The 15,505-nt window shown below is 42.6% G+C and overlaps 1 protein-coding gene across 6 annotated transcripts in view; it reads left to right on the top strand.

Moving 5' to 3' along the window:
- Positions 1-1,260: 1,260 nt before the first annotated feature.
- REPS1 (RALBP1 associated Eps domain containing 1) overlaps positions 1,261-15,505 on the top strand; it is an 83,628-nt gene continuing 69,383 nt past the window's right edge. For all 6 annotated transcript variants that reach the window (XM_032160336.2, XM_032160358.2, XM_032160347.2 and 3 more), the window contains exon 1: positions 1,261-1,629. In XM_032160336.2, coding sequence (XP_032016227.1) covers positions 1,477-1,629 — 153 coding nt within the window. In that variant the 5' untranslated portion in view covers positions 1,261-1,476. The remainder of the gene's footprint in view (positions 1,630-15,505) is intronic.

Genomic DNA, 15,505 nt, shown 5'->3' with positions numbered 1-15,505 from the left:
GTAATAATTTCCTCATATATGTCATTTATAGGATCCGCACTCTGGGAAACAACTTGTAGAAGACAAAATAAAAACCAAAACTCTGTGTAATTCTGCCTTAGCTCCCGTCTTTGAAGTATTTTATATTTGCTAAAGTATAAATTCTTAAGATATTCTACTTGAAATAGCTGAAGAATCCCCTCTCTGGGACAGGTGCAGATTAAAAGAGTGCCACTCCATGATTTTCATAAAGGAGAAAATAAGGAAGGCAGCCCCTGTGGGCAGCCCCGGACCTACACGAGTTGACAGAGTTGAAGGTATAAATGTAGAGTATTAAGTTCCCAGAGACCGGAATGACCTTGTGAACAAAGAGGACAACTTTGCCAGTTTTCCCCTCTATTCAGCACATTTTGTTTCTCAGGTGAACATGGCTTGAAGCACTAATGAGATGAAGCCTCAGTGTTGGTGTCTACGTGGAGGCTTGCCGGATAGCCTGGATGTTCACAGTCCTTCCGAACAGATGGAAATACTGCATTTATCTTCATCTGTACCAAAAAGGTACAGATAGAATGATAATAACCTGAACAAGGCTCCCCTTTCAATCCAATTATTTAGACGCTTAGGACCAGAAACTGCGAAACATAAAAACTGCAACCCGTATCTTAGTTATCTCGGTTTTAATGAGCTGCCGGCTGTTTCCTGCTGCACCCCCCTTTCCGGGGGTCTTGCTGCTGAGATCTCCGCGCACAGGGCGGCTCGGTCATCCCGCCGCCGGGCGCCGACCACCAGGGGGCGCTGCGGCCTCCTCCCTCTCCCGGGAGCGGCCAAGCCAGCCCGGTGGGTGTTTCTCTCTCCCTCTCGCGCTCTCTCCTCCCGGCCTCACATCCGGGTCTGGAGCGCGGCCGCCGCTGTCACTGTTGGTGCGGGCGCGTCGGGGCCGGGCCGGGGCGCTGTAAATGGCGGCGGAGGGAGGCGGAACGGCGGCCACGCTCAGCCCAGATCCCCCGAAACTTTAGGTTCGAAGCCCCACAACTTTCCGGGAAGCGCTGCCGCTCCGGAGGCGTGGACGGAAGGGGAAGCCGAGGCGGGAAGTCTGGGGGAATCGGCAGGGAGCCGGGGAGACTCGAACCCGCGGCGGGGGCGGAGTCCACCAGTGCCTCGCGCCTCCGCGGCCCCCGCCTCTTTCTCTGCACCCTCCCCGCGGCCGCGGCCGGGGCCGGAGTCGGAGCCGCAGTCGCAGCCGCAGCCGCGCGCTGCGCCGAGCCCGGGACTGCGCCGGGCCTCACAGGCGGCGGCGCGCCGAGCGCAGCCGGGCCCCCTCCTCGCGACCTCCGGGCCCTGTTGCTCGGGCGCACCTGGCGCGTGTGAGGCCGGGGCCGGCGGCATCGGGAAGCTAGCAGGAGGCCGGGCCACGGGCAACCCCTGCCGGCCCAGGGTCCTGGGGCCGGGCCCCGAGTAGTGCATGCGGGGCGGGGCGGCCGTGAGCCGGAGGCGAAGATGGAAGGCTTAACGCTGAGCGATGCGGAGCAGAAATACTATTCAGATCTCTTCTCCTACTGCGACATTGAGAGCACCAAGAAGGTGGTGGTCAACGGGCGGGTGCTGGAGCTGTTCCGGGCCGCGCAGCTGCCCAACGACGTGGTCCTACAGGTAACGTCGCGTCCCGGGGCCGGCGGGCGGCTCAGGCCTGCAGTCGCCGGCCTCCGGGAGTGGGAGTGGGCTCCGATTCCTTGGGGGCCCGGCGGGGGGCTGGTTCCTCGGGGGTCCCCGCAGCGGGCAGGGGCCGCAGGTGCCCGGGAGGCCTGGACTCGCGCCGCGGCCAAGGGGGAGGGAGTTGCCCTTAGAAGACGGAACTCCTGTGGTGGGGATCTGAAGAGCCTCAGCCGGTATCCCCCACGACCCTGAGAATCTGTGCTCTTACACTGCAAGAGCTATCTCACGTGAAGGATCTTAGGTTGTTAATGTGTGTGAATCCTAGAACCTGGCATATACAGAGCTTTTCGGATCCTGCAGAGTAGTGAAGTTATCAGTACGGGCAAAATGGTTTTTTTAATTCTTGAATTAACCGAGAAGACGCGATAAAGTGAGTTTTATAGATTTAGGAATCGAAGAAGCAGTTTTTTTAAAGGAAGCAAAATTCTTAGGGAAATTTTTAAAAATGTGAACTAGTTAGTAGTTTTACAAGTAGGCAGACAAGAAGTTGTAATGATCTGTAGAACATGTGTATGTGATGAGACTGAACAATGTTTTTCAACAGGCATTCGAAAGCATTTGTGGAACTTGTGGATTTGGGTTGGGAGATGAGTATTGAACAGCTGGTAGGCAGAAGTGCGTATTTGCGCTCATCTGAAGCCCTGGAGGAGCAAGCCCTATAGGTTTAAAGCCTTCTTTATCATTATCTGCTTTTGCAACAGAAGACTTCCTAGAAGTTCTTATCTAATGTATGTGGTGAGCATTAATGCTACTCTGTTTAATGATTCATAGCTGCTAGTAGGAGTCTGTCTAAACAGCATATTAGGAACAGGTTTTAAGCTTTCATCTTTTATATTGAACCAAGCTAGTTATCCACATCTCCAAAACTTAAAGCCACATGTATAGGTGTATGTAGTGGACTGCAGAGCATTGGACCAGGGTTTTGAGGGCTGAGTCCTTGACCCTACTCTGCTGTTAACCAGCAACGTGACTTTGGGTCAGGCTCTTTCCCTTTTCAAGCATAAGTATGTTCATCCACAGAATGAAAGCAAGTTTTTTCCAACAAAAATTCTGTGAAGTATAAAAATGTCCACACACAGGCCTCTGTTTTAGAAGTTAAGTCTGCATTAACTATGACTAAGTTGAACGAGTTCGATCTTTTTGAATGTTCTTGTGTTTTATATTGCTTTTTTAAAGGTGGGATGTCTTATGTGCCAGTGAAGGGCAATGAGGAGTCCCAAATTCGTTCTGTTGAAAAGGGACAAATAGTAAATATTTTGGGCTTTGCTGGCCGTATATGCTCTCTGTTGCATATTCTTCTTTATGTGTTTACAAAACACAAAAATGTAAAACCATTCTTAGCTCAGAGACATACAAAACAGAGCCTGTAGTCTGCTAACGAAGGGTGCTGGTAGTGTGGTCTATGGTACTCTCCTCTTACAGCTTTAGAGTAGAACTTAAAGATCTGGTCAGAACATGCTCATTAATGATACTCTTTTTGCTCCTTTTGAAGAAATAACAAAGTATACCTTCAAGTTAGGATCTAAATAAAATTAAGAAAAAGCCTTCTCTGTTCTATTTTGGTTTGTCTTTGGGGTGAGAAGGAGTTGAAATAAAACTTTCAATCTTTTTAATGGTACACAAAGACTTTAGAACTTGAAATGTAATTTTTAGGACAGACACATTTGCATTAGTGAATCTTTACTTGAAACATGTTTAATCCAATGCAAGTTATTTTTATGTTTTGCTCAATTTTATTAACATTCAAAAAATAAATTTCCATTGTCTTTTGGCATAAAGAGAGAACTTAAATATTCAGGGTTCAGTTACAATTTGGAACTCCCTGAAAGCAGAACTCTTACAGTAATGTATACTAAATAGCAATCTAGATATCTTGAAGGCAATTTACTTAAAAATTGGTCTAAGACATAGAAATATGAGACAAAAGGAAAATGTGTGCTTAATTCTCTTAAGGGAGTTTGGGATTGTCTGAAAACACGGTCCTCCATTGCTTTCTAAGTGGGAAACATTTGGGGCAGCTCATATCTAATGCTTAGTTCTCTACTTAACACTGGGCTAGGCATTGCAGGCATCAGAAGAGTAAGAAGCTCTTAAGGATCTTGTCAATTATAGGAGTACTCATGTATAACATAAGGTAGAACGTATGCCATAGGAGAGGTGCCAAGTGTTATGAAATACTAAGGAGGTATGACCAAGAAAGGCTTTTTGACTTAATTCAGATGGACTTTAAATTAGAGTGGAGTGAGGGGAGTGGAATTATGAGGGCTTCCAGGCAGAGAAAAAACGTGATCAAAAGTGGAAAGTGTAGGAGCCTTTTCAAGGACTAGTGTTTTCAGGATAACAGAACATAAAATTAGAAAGAGGCCATATTAGGAAAGACTCTGAAGAAGGGCAGCAGATACGATATTTCAGCAAGCAATGGAGACCCATTGAAAAGTTTTTGACTTTGAGTGGCAGAAAGGGTAAGGAATGACACTCTTTCAGTGGTCTGGATTGGGTGCTAGGTCATGGACATCCAGCCAGGGTGACAGCAGTAGAATAGAAAGGGAGAGACTGGATACGTTATTGAAGGACTGCTGGGTAGCCACTGTATGAGGTGCTTTGTGGAATAATGTTTAATTGAGGCCAGACTATCAAGGTTGGATGGAGAGCTTTGAACTAATTGTGTAGGTAACAGGGAGTGGTAGGTTTAAGAGAAATGACTCATAAAGCAGTGCTTTAGGAGTCGTTTGTCAGGGCCACAGGAATTAGAGGAATAAAACTGTAGACTTAACTTGGGGGCTGATTTTGTATGGCAGATACGAAGTGAGAAGCTGGGTCAGTGGTACTCAAACATGGGAATGAGGGTGACGGTGGGGAAGAGGCATTTGGCAGTGTCTAAAGACATTTTTGATTGTCATAACTAGAGGGGAGAGAGCAGTTCTACTGGCATCTAGTGGGTAGAGGCCAGAAATGTTGCCAAACATCCTGCAGTGCACAGGATAGCCTCCACAAGAATTGTGTGCCCAGGATGTCAACAGTGCTGAGACTGAGAAACCCTAACCTGGACTGTAGTGGTGGGAGTGGGACAAATCAGATATGGGCTGGGCACGGTGGCTCATGCCTGTAATCCCACCACTTTGGGAGGCTGAGGCAGGTGGATCACCTGAGGTCAGGAGTTCGAGACCAACCTGGCCAACATGGTGGCGCATGCCTGTAATCCCAGCTACTCCGGAGGCTGAGGCAGGAGAATCACTTAGAACCTGGGAGGAGGAGGAGGTTGCAGTGAGCCAAGATCGTGCCACTGCACTCCAGCCTAGATGACAGAGCAAGACGCTGCCTCAAAAAAAAAAAAAAAAAGAGAGAGAGAGAGCGAGAGATGGTAGAGATTATGAAGGTAAACTTGATAGGCCTGGGTTTTTTGGCAGTGTTTTGGTGAGAGTACAAGGGGGCAAGGATTATTCTTTGGACACCACTCACAGTTAGAAAAGGGGCAGGAAGAGGGCTTACTTTTCAAAAGAGACAATGGTGAGTTTGGTTTCATACATTTTTAGATGGCAATTCAGATCTCTTGGAGACAGTTGGAAGTGGGTGGAGATTTGTCCACCCCGACTGCTCGTTCTTACAGCAGTTTAGGTTCAGAGGTTTGGGATTTCTTCCTCTGTTTTGCTCACCTAAGTGTTTAGGGGCGGGAGACAGTGTCACATAGACTGGGCATGCACATACATATCAGGACCTTGGTTGCTACAGTAGTTTTCAGTGTTTGTTAGTAAAAGTTAGTAGGAGACTGAGTCATTTGGGGTCATGAGTGTAGAGAACAAATAACACTGAGTCCACAACCGAACGAGGAAGGAGCTGGCATTTATTGAGTGCCTATTACGTTCCTTTAACCAGGCAAATCATTTTCATGGAAGAACTCATTTGATTCTTGCAACAACCTTGTGAAGTGGGTGTTATTCTTGTTTATTTTTATTTTTATTTTTTGAGACAGAGTCTCGCTCTGTTGCCCAGGCTGGAGTGCAGTGGTGCAATCTTGGCTCACTGCAACCTCCACCTCCCAGGCTCAAGCGATTCTCCTGCCTCAGCCTCCTGGGTAGCTGGGACTACAGGCATATGCCACCACCACACTCGGCTAATTTTTGTATTTTTAGTAGAGACAGGGTTTCACCGTATTGGCCAGGCTGGTCTTGAACTCCTGACCTTGTGATCCGCCCACCTCGACCTCCCAGAGTGCTGGGATTACAGGCTTATTCTTGTTTACTAACTAAGAACTTGATAGCAGAGAAGTTAAATAATTTATTTGTGAATATTCATATCTCTCCCTTACTATTATTCACATCCCAGCTCTTACCTTCTCTGGTCATGTGGTTTGGGAGCAGGGTGAGGAATAAAATTCAGTTGGTCTGATTTTGACTTGCCCATAGTTCTTATGAACAGTAGGGATTTTAGAATATCTGATTTTGAGTTACGTATCAACTTCCTCCTTTGCGTAGTAAGTAGTTAAACGTATGATGATGTCTTGAAACACAGCCACTTCAGAGAAAGAGGGAGATTCTTGTAGTTGGTATTCGGGGCACACACAGATACAATTTTTCTTTATTACCACTGTCAGATGTTTTAAGGTGTGTTCATTACATTTGCTTTGGAATAGCAGAGGAAAATCTATTCTGAGTTTAAGAGTTTGTTTTTGAAGACAGAATATCAATAGACAAAGTGAAGGAGTGGATGCTTTGTAAAATTATGCTCCATGCCACATAACAGCAAGATGAGGGGGAGAAAAATCTGGCTCATAGGATTTAATCATGAGGAATTTTGCTGTCTGCTGAGCAAGAAAATATTCAGTGTTGTGGCTTAAAAGTCAGCTTTTCCCAAAGTAGTTTATTTTATTTTTTAAAGATTAGGAAAAATGTACTATTTACCACACTAATCAGAATGTTTTCTTAGCTTTCACCAAAAGCTTCTGTTTTGGGAAATGTCTTAAACCTTCATACAGACTTTGAATGCATAATAGGTTGATAAAAGGTTCTAGCACTAACTGTTCTTTCATTGAGGTTTGTAAGCAATGTACCTTGTTAATGAAGCTGAAAATCTTTAGATCATTTGTGTTGAGCAATATCTTGTTAGAATATTTGCATAACACATAAATTTAATGGGGAAAAGCAATAACAGTGAAACAAACCATTTTGTTTTTCTCTTGAAACTTGTTTAAATCAATTACAAGATCTGGCATTAGTGAGAAGTTTAAAAATAGGAAAGCAGAGCTCATTTCTGTGTTGAAAGTTATAAACTTAATAAGTCTCAGGTTTGTTATTCTGGAGTAGTGGTTTTTAGTTCTGAATCACTAAAATAATTGTAATAAACTACAGAAATAATCTTGCCTTAATCACTTACCTATACACAGTTGAAAAAGATACTGTTTGTGAAAGAAGTCACAGTCAATGTCTTTCTGTAGTGTCCTATTTATTTACTTTTAAAATTTCTGTCTTCTTGAGTTTCTTGTGCTAGTTTCAGTCATTTTGTTTGTTTGTTTGTTTGTTTTAATCAATAGCTCAGAGTTAGAGTTTTAGTATATTGGGAATTCATGCCAAACATTTGATGAGCGACACAAGAGCATGAGAAGCTGGTATAAAGAGCACTAACTGTGGGAGGCAAGTTCCAGTTCTGGCATTAGCTAACTTTGTGACCCTGAACAAATCACAGAATGTCTGATTTAGCTATGGGATTGGGTTTTCATGATTTCTGACTCAAATGAGAGTATCTTTGTGTAGGAGCGGCTAATCTATTCCAGCCACACCTCTTTAAAAGTAGCACAAAGTCGGCCGGGCGCGGTGGCTCACGCTTGTAATCCCAGCACTTTGGGAGGCTGAGGCGGGCGGATCACGAGGTCAGGAGATCGAGATCACGGTGAAACCCCGTTTCTACTAAAAGTACAAAAAAATTAGCCGGGCGTGGTGGCGGGCGCCTGTAGTCCCAGCTACTCGGAGAGGCTGAGGCAAGAGAATGGTGTGAACCCGGGAGGCGGAGCTTGCAGTGAGCTGAGATCGCGCCACTGCACTCCAGCCTGGGTGAGAGAGCGAGACTCCGTCTCAAGAAATAAAAATAAAAAAAAGTAGCACAAAGTCTTGTGGTTAATTGCTCCACTATCTTGACACTGGAACAGGATTATTTGACATTCTTTGAGGAATATAAAGAGCAGATACATACAAGAGGAAACTGATGAAAGGGTCATAAATCCATGGGTGCTTAGTTCTTCAGGGCCGTGAGAATTTGAAATGGGTGATAAGACTTGTCATTTCTGATGTTTTCCCTTATATATGTTTTATTTTCTGTAGCCTTTCCTATTATAGATGCATCTTCACTCATCTTTTCCCTCTGTGTAAGAAATTTTTCTAATGGAAGTTAAACTGTATACCAGATTTCATTGAGATTTGATAAATTCTAAGACTTAGGCTTTTTAAAATTAAGAATACTACATCTCTTCTCCATTTTGTTTCGAGAATTAGCCAGGTGTTGAATTTGGGGTCTGTCTCATTAAATAATGAAGCCCGAATTTATTAGTCTGTCTCTTTTGGGTTGTTGGTTCCATTGAGATTCTGCTGCACACACTGGACATCTTCTTAGAAAACATAGTTCCAGGGGACTGTTGTGGAGTTGGGGGAGGGGGGAGGGACAGCATTAGGAGATATACCTAATTCTAAATGACGAGTTAATGGGTGCAGCAAAACAACATGGCACATGGATACATATGTAACAAACCTGCACATTGTGCACATGTACCCTAAAACCTAAAGTATAATAATAATAAAAAAAAAAAGGGAAAAAAAAAAAAGAAAACGTAGTTCCACAGAATTTTGCACTTAATTTGTGATTTCCAACCTTCCCCTAATTGAGTCAAGCTCATCTTATGGACTTCTACATTAATTCAATTTTAAGGAAGAGCAGGCTGACCTGTGAAATGCTAAACATTTCTTTGTCTTAAATCAGTTTTAAATACTTTGAACAAAGACCTCCTTGTGGCTGTTCTTTGTATTGGGGGTATACATGCAGTGGTGAAGGATCAAGACATCTTCTCTGACTTGTGCCAATGTCAAAAAGAAAAAGAACTGGCCAGGCATGGTGGCCTGCACCTGTAGTCTCAGTTACGTGAGAGGCAGAGGCAGGAGGATCACTTGAGCCTGGGAAGTCGAGGCTGCAGTGAGACAGTGAGACATAGTAGACATAGTAGTGTCATTGCACTCCAGCCTGGGTGACAGAGCAAGTCTCCGTTCCCCGCCCCACCACCACCCCCCTTCTCCCCCCACAAAAAAAAAGGAAAAAAAGAACTGTGTACAATAATAGAGAATCATTGGGTGGTAGAATCAGAGGAGGTAGTGGGGACCTACTTAGGTGTAAGGGAAGGCCCCTTAGAGGACGCCTGGATAGGGGGACAGGGGAGGGAGAATAAGGTGTTTCTCCCTTGAGAGAACTGGGAAGGGCCTGAGGCTGTGAAGAACGCAGTGTGAAGAGCACAGTGTGTTTAAGGAACTGAAACTATGGACAAGAGGGGAGAATGGCGGGGACTGCATAAGGCAGGCCCTTGTACTCAGTGATAAGGAATTTGGATTTTAGTGGAAATATACTGAAAGTTTTTATTTGGGGGTGTAGCATCATCTGAATTATACTTTAAAAGATCATGCTGACTGATGTATGAGCAAAAAGAATACTGGGGGCAAGTGGAAGCAGATAGGCTAGTGGATATGCAGCAGTCCAGTCAGCAGACAGCAATGGCTTAGATTAGCGAGGTGGCAGTAGGATAGAGAGCAGTGGACATATCTGAGAATTTTTTAGGTGGTAGAAATATGAAGGCATAAATAGGGTTGGATATGGAACATAAGGGAGGGGAAAGAACTCAAGGATGTTGCTGGAAGTTGCCACTATTGGATGGTTGGAAGAGGAGTGGATTTTGGGGGGGTTGTTTCGTGGGAGAGGTAAGGGTGAATTCAGCAGTTCTCCTTTTGTCTATCTTAGTTCTCAGAAGCCTGTAAGATTGTCAAGGAGGCCTGTTAGAGAGATCGATACATCTTTAGGAATTCAGAGATACTTGGCTTAGAGATGTCAGTTTGAAGATTGTCACTATGTTAGTGATACTTAAGGTAATGAAAATGAATGAAATAATTGAAGGAAAGATTATAAAGAAGAAAGAAAGATTGACTAGAATTGGAATCCTGAGGAATGCTGAACATTTCCAAGTTGGGTAAACTGGAAGGCTTCTTGGAAGGAGGCTAGGAAGCACACAATCAGAGTGGTGCAAATTGGGAATGTGTAAGGTACAGTATTATCATGTCATGGATGCCAAATAATGTAAGTATTTCAAGGCGGGTGGGTAGCCAGCTGTATTGAGTTTCACTGAGAGGCTGAGAACATGTGGGCAGGAATGTGGCCATTGGATTTTGGCAACCTGGAAGTTATTAGTAACTTCAGTGAGCCAGTTTCATGGACTAGTGTAGATGGATGCCAGATTTGAGTGATTTGAGGGATAAATGATGGCTGAGGAACTAGAGACAGGGTGTATAGGTAGCTTTTAAAGAAGTTTGCCTATGAAAGGGAATATATACAGGGTAGAAGCTAGAGATGTATGAGGATATAAATGAAATCTTTTTGTTTGTTTCTTTTTGAGTGTGAGAAATTCTGCAGAATGATTTTAGTTGTTAGGATTGCTAAGATAAGGGAGATGAGAAGTCCTTGAGAAAGCAGGAGTGGTCAGGATCCTGACTGCACAGAGTCCTTTGATAGGAAGGGGATACTTTCTCCGTTTTTTTTTTTTCTTTTGTGATGGATTCCCACTCTGTCGCCCAGGCTGGAGTGCAGTGGTGTGGTCTTGGCTCACTGCAACCTCCGCCTCCCAGGTTCAAGCGATTCTCCTGCCACAGGCTTCAGAGTTGCTGGGATTACAGGTGCCCACCACCACGCCTGGCTGATTTTTGTCTTTTTAGTAGAGACAAGGTTTCACCATGTTGGCCAGGCTGGTCTCGAACTGCTGACCTTGTGATCTGCCTGCCTTGGACTCCCGAAGTGCCGGGATTACAGGCATGAGCCACTGTGCCCAGCCACTTCCTCAGTTTTAACAGTGGGGAAGAAAGAACAACATGGTTACAGACGCAAGTAGGAATATAGATTTAGTGGGTGGAATATAGATTTAGTGGGAGGATGTTCTGGCCTAATGGCTTTTATTTGTTTTTTACAAACTGAGGCGGGATTAACAGTATAGTAGTGACATAAAATCTTAATATGAAAGTAAGAAAAAAATACATTCACATTAGCTTTAAAGAGGCCTAACATACTTAGGAATAAACTTAAGAAAAGAGTCACCAAGATTTTTGTATTTAAAACTACAAAACAGGGCTGGGCACAGTGACTTACGCCTGTAATCCTAGCACTTTGTGAGGTCGAGGCGGGCAGATCACTTGAGCCCAGGAGTTTGAGACCAATCTGGGCAACATAGGGAGACCCCTGCCTGTAAAAAAAGATAAAATAAATTAGCTGGGTGTGGTGGTGTGCACCTGTGGTCCCAGCTACTTGGGAGGCTGAGGCAGGAGGATGGTTTAAGCCTGGGAGGCAGAGGTCAGGGAGGCAGAGGTCAGAGAGACCCGAGATTGCGCCAGTGGACTCCATCCTGGGCAACAGAGCCAGACCATGTCTCAAAAAAAAAAAAAAAAGGAAAAGAAAAGAAACAAATAATTGGGCTTTATTAAATATTTTTAAAACTTTTACACTTGAGAGGATCCTTAAGAAAGTATAAAAAGATAAGCTGCAGATTGGGGAGAAATATTTGCATATTATAAACATGGTAAAGGTCTTTAGAATATGTTTGAAAAATCTTACAACTCACTTATAAAGAAAAAAAAAAAAAACTCAGCGAAAGCCCATTCTTAGGCTTAAGCCCATTAAATAGGTATTTCACCAAAGACAACAATAAGAGTGGCCAATAAGCATATGAAAAGATGTTAACACCATTAATCATTAGGGAAATGCAAATTAAATCACAGTGATATACTATCACGCGCTGACCAGAGTGGCTATAATTAAAAAGACTGACAATACCTAGTATTTGTATTGTTGAGAAACTGGAACCCTTAGACACTTCTTGGGACTGTAAATGACACAGCCACATTGGGAAACAGTTTGGCTTTTTCTTAAAAAGTTAAGCATAAATTTGCCACAGCAACCAGCAGTTCCACTCTTAGGAATCTGCCCAAGAGAAATGAAAATACATGTGCAAATAAAGAAAGGTATGTACATATCTGTTAGCATTATTCACAATAGTCAAAAACTGGAAAACAATTCAAATATCCATCATATGCTGTTTGAATAAAATGCGGAAAACTATTCTGCAATAAAAAAGAAACAAATTAGTGATATATGTTATAACAAACATGAATGTCAAAAACATGGCTCTGGGCAACATAGCAAGACCCTGTCCCAAAAAATTAATAAATAAAATTAGCCAAATGTGATGGCACCCGCATATCATTGAAGCTATTCTTGGAAGGCTGAGGAAAGAGGATAGCTTAAGCCCAGGTGTTTGAGGCTGCAGTGAGCTGTGTTCACGCCACTACACTCTAGCCTGGGTGACAGAGCAAGACCTCATCTGTAATAACAACATGCTAACTGTCAAACCAAATACAAAAGAGTACATATTGTGTGGTTACATTTATATGGACTGTCTACAAAAAGCAAATCTATAGAGATACAGCAGATTAGTGGTTGCCTGAGGCCACAGCAAGAGAAATGGTCTGGAGGAAAATACTTGGGTGACAGAAAAATTCTAAAATTAGATTGCAGTGATAGTGCTCTATACACTCTATAATTTTCTTAAAACTCAATGAATTGTACACGTACGATGGTTGAATTTTATGGTGTATAAATTATACCTCAAAGCTATGAATTAAAAATTACAAAATAGTCATCTTGGAGAATGTAAAGGTTGAGTGTGGTGGAGAATGAAGGACTGTGTACTGCTTACATAGTTTAATTACAAAACTTCAGCATAATGTAATCTGGCATTTGATAAAAGATTTAAATTTTGAAAGATGATGTACTGATAGATTTTTACGTGTAGAGGAGATTGCCATATCTCATCTTCCAAGATTCATTAGAACTGAGTATATTTACATTACATTAGCATGAAGCTAACATTTATTCACTGTTCTGTGTGACAGGGACTGCTCTGCATGCTTTATATGTGTTATTTTACAAGTACATTATTTATTGACCTTAGAAGGGGCTAAAAATAATATGATTTAGAATGAAGACCAGTTTCCATCTATTGACCTTTGGTGGTATGATGAATTTTTGTACACTTAACTCAGATATCTTAATATTATGGGAAATTACAGAAATACAACACCTCAAAGAATAATGCGAGTTTGAAGTAGTCATGACTGACAAGTAATAATTTTAATGAAATAGTAGTTTCAATCTACAGGACTATTTTGGGTTGCTTTGTCCACTGGAATAATCACTGTCACTATCATGAATCTTTTTGTGGGCCATTCTAATGTTACTTAAAGGGACTGATTTGGTGTCTTTGTATTTTGAAATAGCTGTATTCAATCTGAGTTTGCATAAGTAGCTAGATCTTGGGCCCAATCCTCACAATTATAATAGCATGTTCCTTTGGAGAAAAAAAAATTGCATAAAGTGATTATTGCTTCTTTTTGTCCATGGGTTATGCAAAACGTCGTACTTGGAAATAGAAATATCTATATCCTTGAAACAAGAAATCATTGTCTGGAAACTAAGAGTATACTAGTTTTTCTTGGTGTCTCATTTGTGACTGAAAGGATCAGAGGTTTGACTTCAAAGTGTTTATTGATACTGTATATTAATAGCTGATTTAGAAGGATGCATATTTTTTCTGAAGCACTTCATTATATTCCATAGAAAAGTAATTACAACACCCTAGTAATTTTCTGTGTCAGCAAGTATTGAGTGTAGTCAAAATAGCAGACTTTGGAATATGACAGTTCTAGATTTTGAATCTCCAGTTGGTGCTTATTAACTTCTCATCTTTTGTAAGTACTTAACCTCTCTTGAGATTTTATTTCCTCATCTGTAAACTGAAGCTAATACCATTTCTGAAGGTTTTTTTTTTTTTTTTTTTTTTTTGAGACGGAGTCTGGCTCTGTCCCCCAGGCTGGAGGGCAATGGCACAATCTCGACTCACTGCACCCTCCGCCTCCCAGGTTCAAGTGATTCTCCTGCCTCAGCCTCTCAAGGAGCTGGAATTACAGGCGCCTGCAACCGCGCCCAGCTAATTTTCGTACTTTTTAGTAGAGATGGGGTTTCATCATGTTGGCCAGGCTGGTCTCGAACTCCTAACCTCAGGTGATCCTCCGCCTTGGCCATTTCTGAAGTTTTAATACTACCAAACTGATAGTGCCTGGTTCTTAGAAGGTGATCAAGTAAGTTTCACTCACTCAAGCTCTGCTTTATAGGAGAAAACACAGAATTTGTAGAATCTTGGCTTTAGTACTACAGAAAATTGTCTGTTGTTCTTCAAACCTAGCTTTATACCTTTCGTTGATTTTGTTGTGTGAACTTAATAATGCTTTCCCAACCCTTTTATTCTGTCAGTAAGCCTTTTGTTTTGCCCTTTCACTGGATAATGAATTTGAGGGTTTGCTCTCTTGAAGTGAAGTTTACCACTAGAGGACTCAAAGAATGATTCTGAGGTTTTGAGCCTACAGAATGGTGATGCCATTAACATGGAAATAAAGAAGCAGAGGGCAGGGTGGGGGGTTTGGGGAGAAGATAACGTGGTGAATTTTGTATGTGCTGAGTGTGATGCCGTGTTCATTCCTTCTGGGCAGCAGAGTTAGGAGGGCATTTGAAAGCTTGAGAGTAGTAGCTGGGTGGCTTTAGAAGCGTGTGCAGACTTAGTGGTGGTTCCTGAGTGAGGCTGTTCACTAAAAATGAGGACTGCAAGCCTAATTTTTTTTTTTTTTTTTTGAGACAGGGTCTCACTCTGTCACCTAGGCTGGAGTGCGGTGGCATGGCATGATCATGGCTCACTGCAGCCTCAACCTCCCAGGCTCAAGGGATCCTCCCACCTCAGCTTTCCAAGTAGCTAGGACTACAGGCACATGTCACCATGCCCAGCTAATTTTTGTATTTTTTAGCTGTTGTTAAACTCCTGGACTCAAGTGAGGATTACAGGCATGAACCACCATGTCCGGCCTTAAAGTCTTTATATTTGAAATACCTTTCAGAGTTAATTAACTCTGATATTGTCCCAGAGATTTAGGTTTCTGTTTTCACTTAAGACCTCAGGAGTTTTCTGAAACTTTCTTGAAACTGTTAGGAAGGCCATGTGGGTGTGGAAGTATAATGTCTTCATCTGAAATTAGGTCAGCCTCCAAAGACTTGAATCTTGGATGTTAAACCCAAAGGCACCTTACATTTTAAACTCAAAACACATTTGGACATTTAACATAAGAGGTTTTAGCTATTTGTATAAGCAACCGCTAAACACCTGGACACATAGTCATTGTATTTAGCTGAGGAGTGAGCCTTGGAGCTGAAGAATCTAGCCTACCTCTTCACATCAGCATCTCATTTGCAGCTTTGTGATTCTCATGTAACACAGGATCTCATTTAATCCTTGTAATAAGCGTGCCATTTCATTATCAATAGGAAAGTGTATCCTCTTACGATATTCAAGAATTGATAGATTCTTGAAGGTTTGTAGACAGATTTCTTGAGGTTTAGTTAACCTGTGGCATTGCTGTACCATTTGTTCAGGGCATGGATCTATTGAATTCCTATTCTCCATATATTCAGAATTTTTTTTTCA

This window comes from Hylobates moloch, unplaced genomic scaffold (genome assembly GCF_009828535.3).
Source record: "Hylobates moloch isolate HMO894 unplaced genomic scaffold, HMol_V3 SCAFFOLD_2, whole genome shotgun sequence".
Taxonomy (NCBI): Eukaryota; Metazoa; Chordata; class Mammalia; order Primates; family Hylobatidae; genus Hylobates; species Hylobates moloch.
This window is presented reverse-complemented; position numbering and strand designations above follow the sequence as displayed.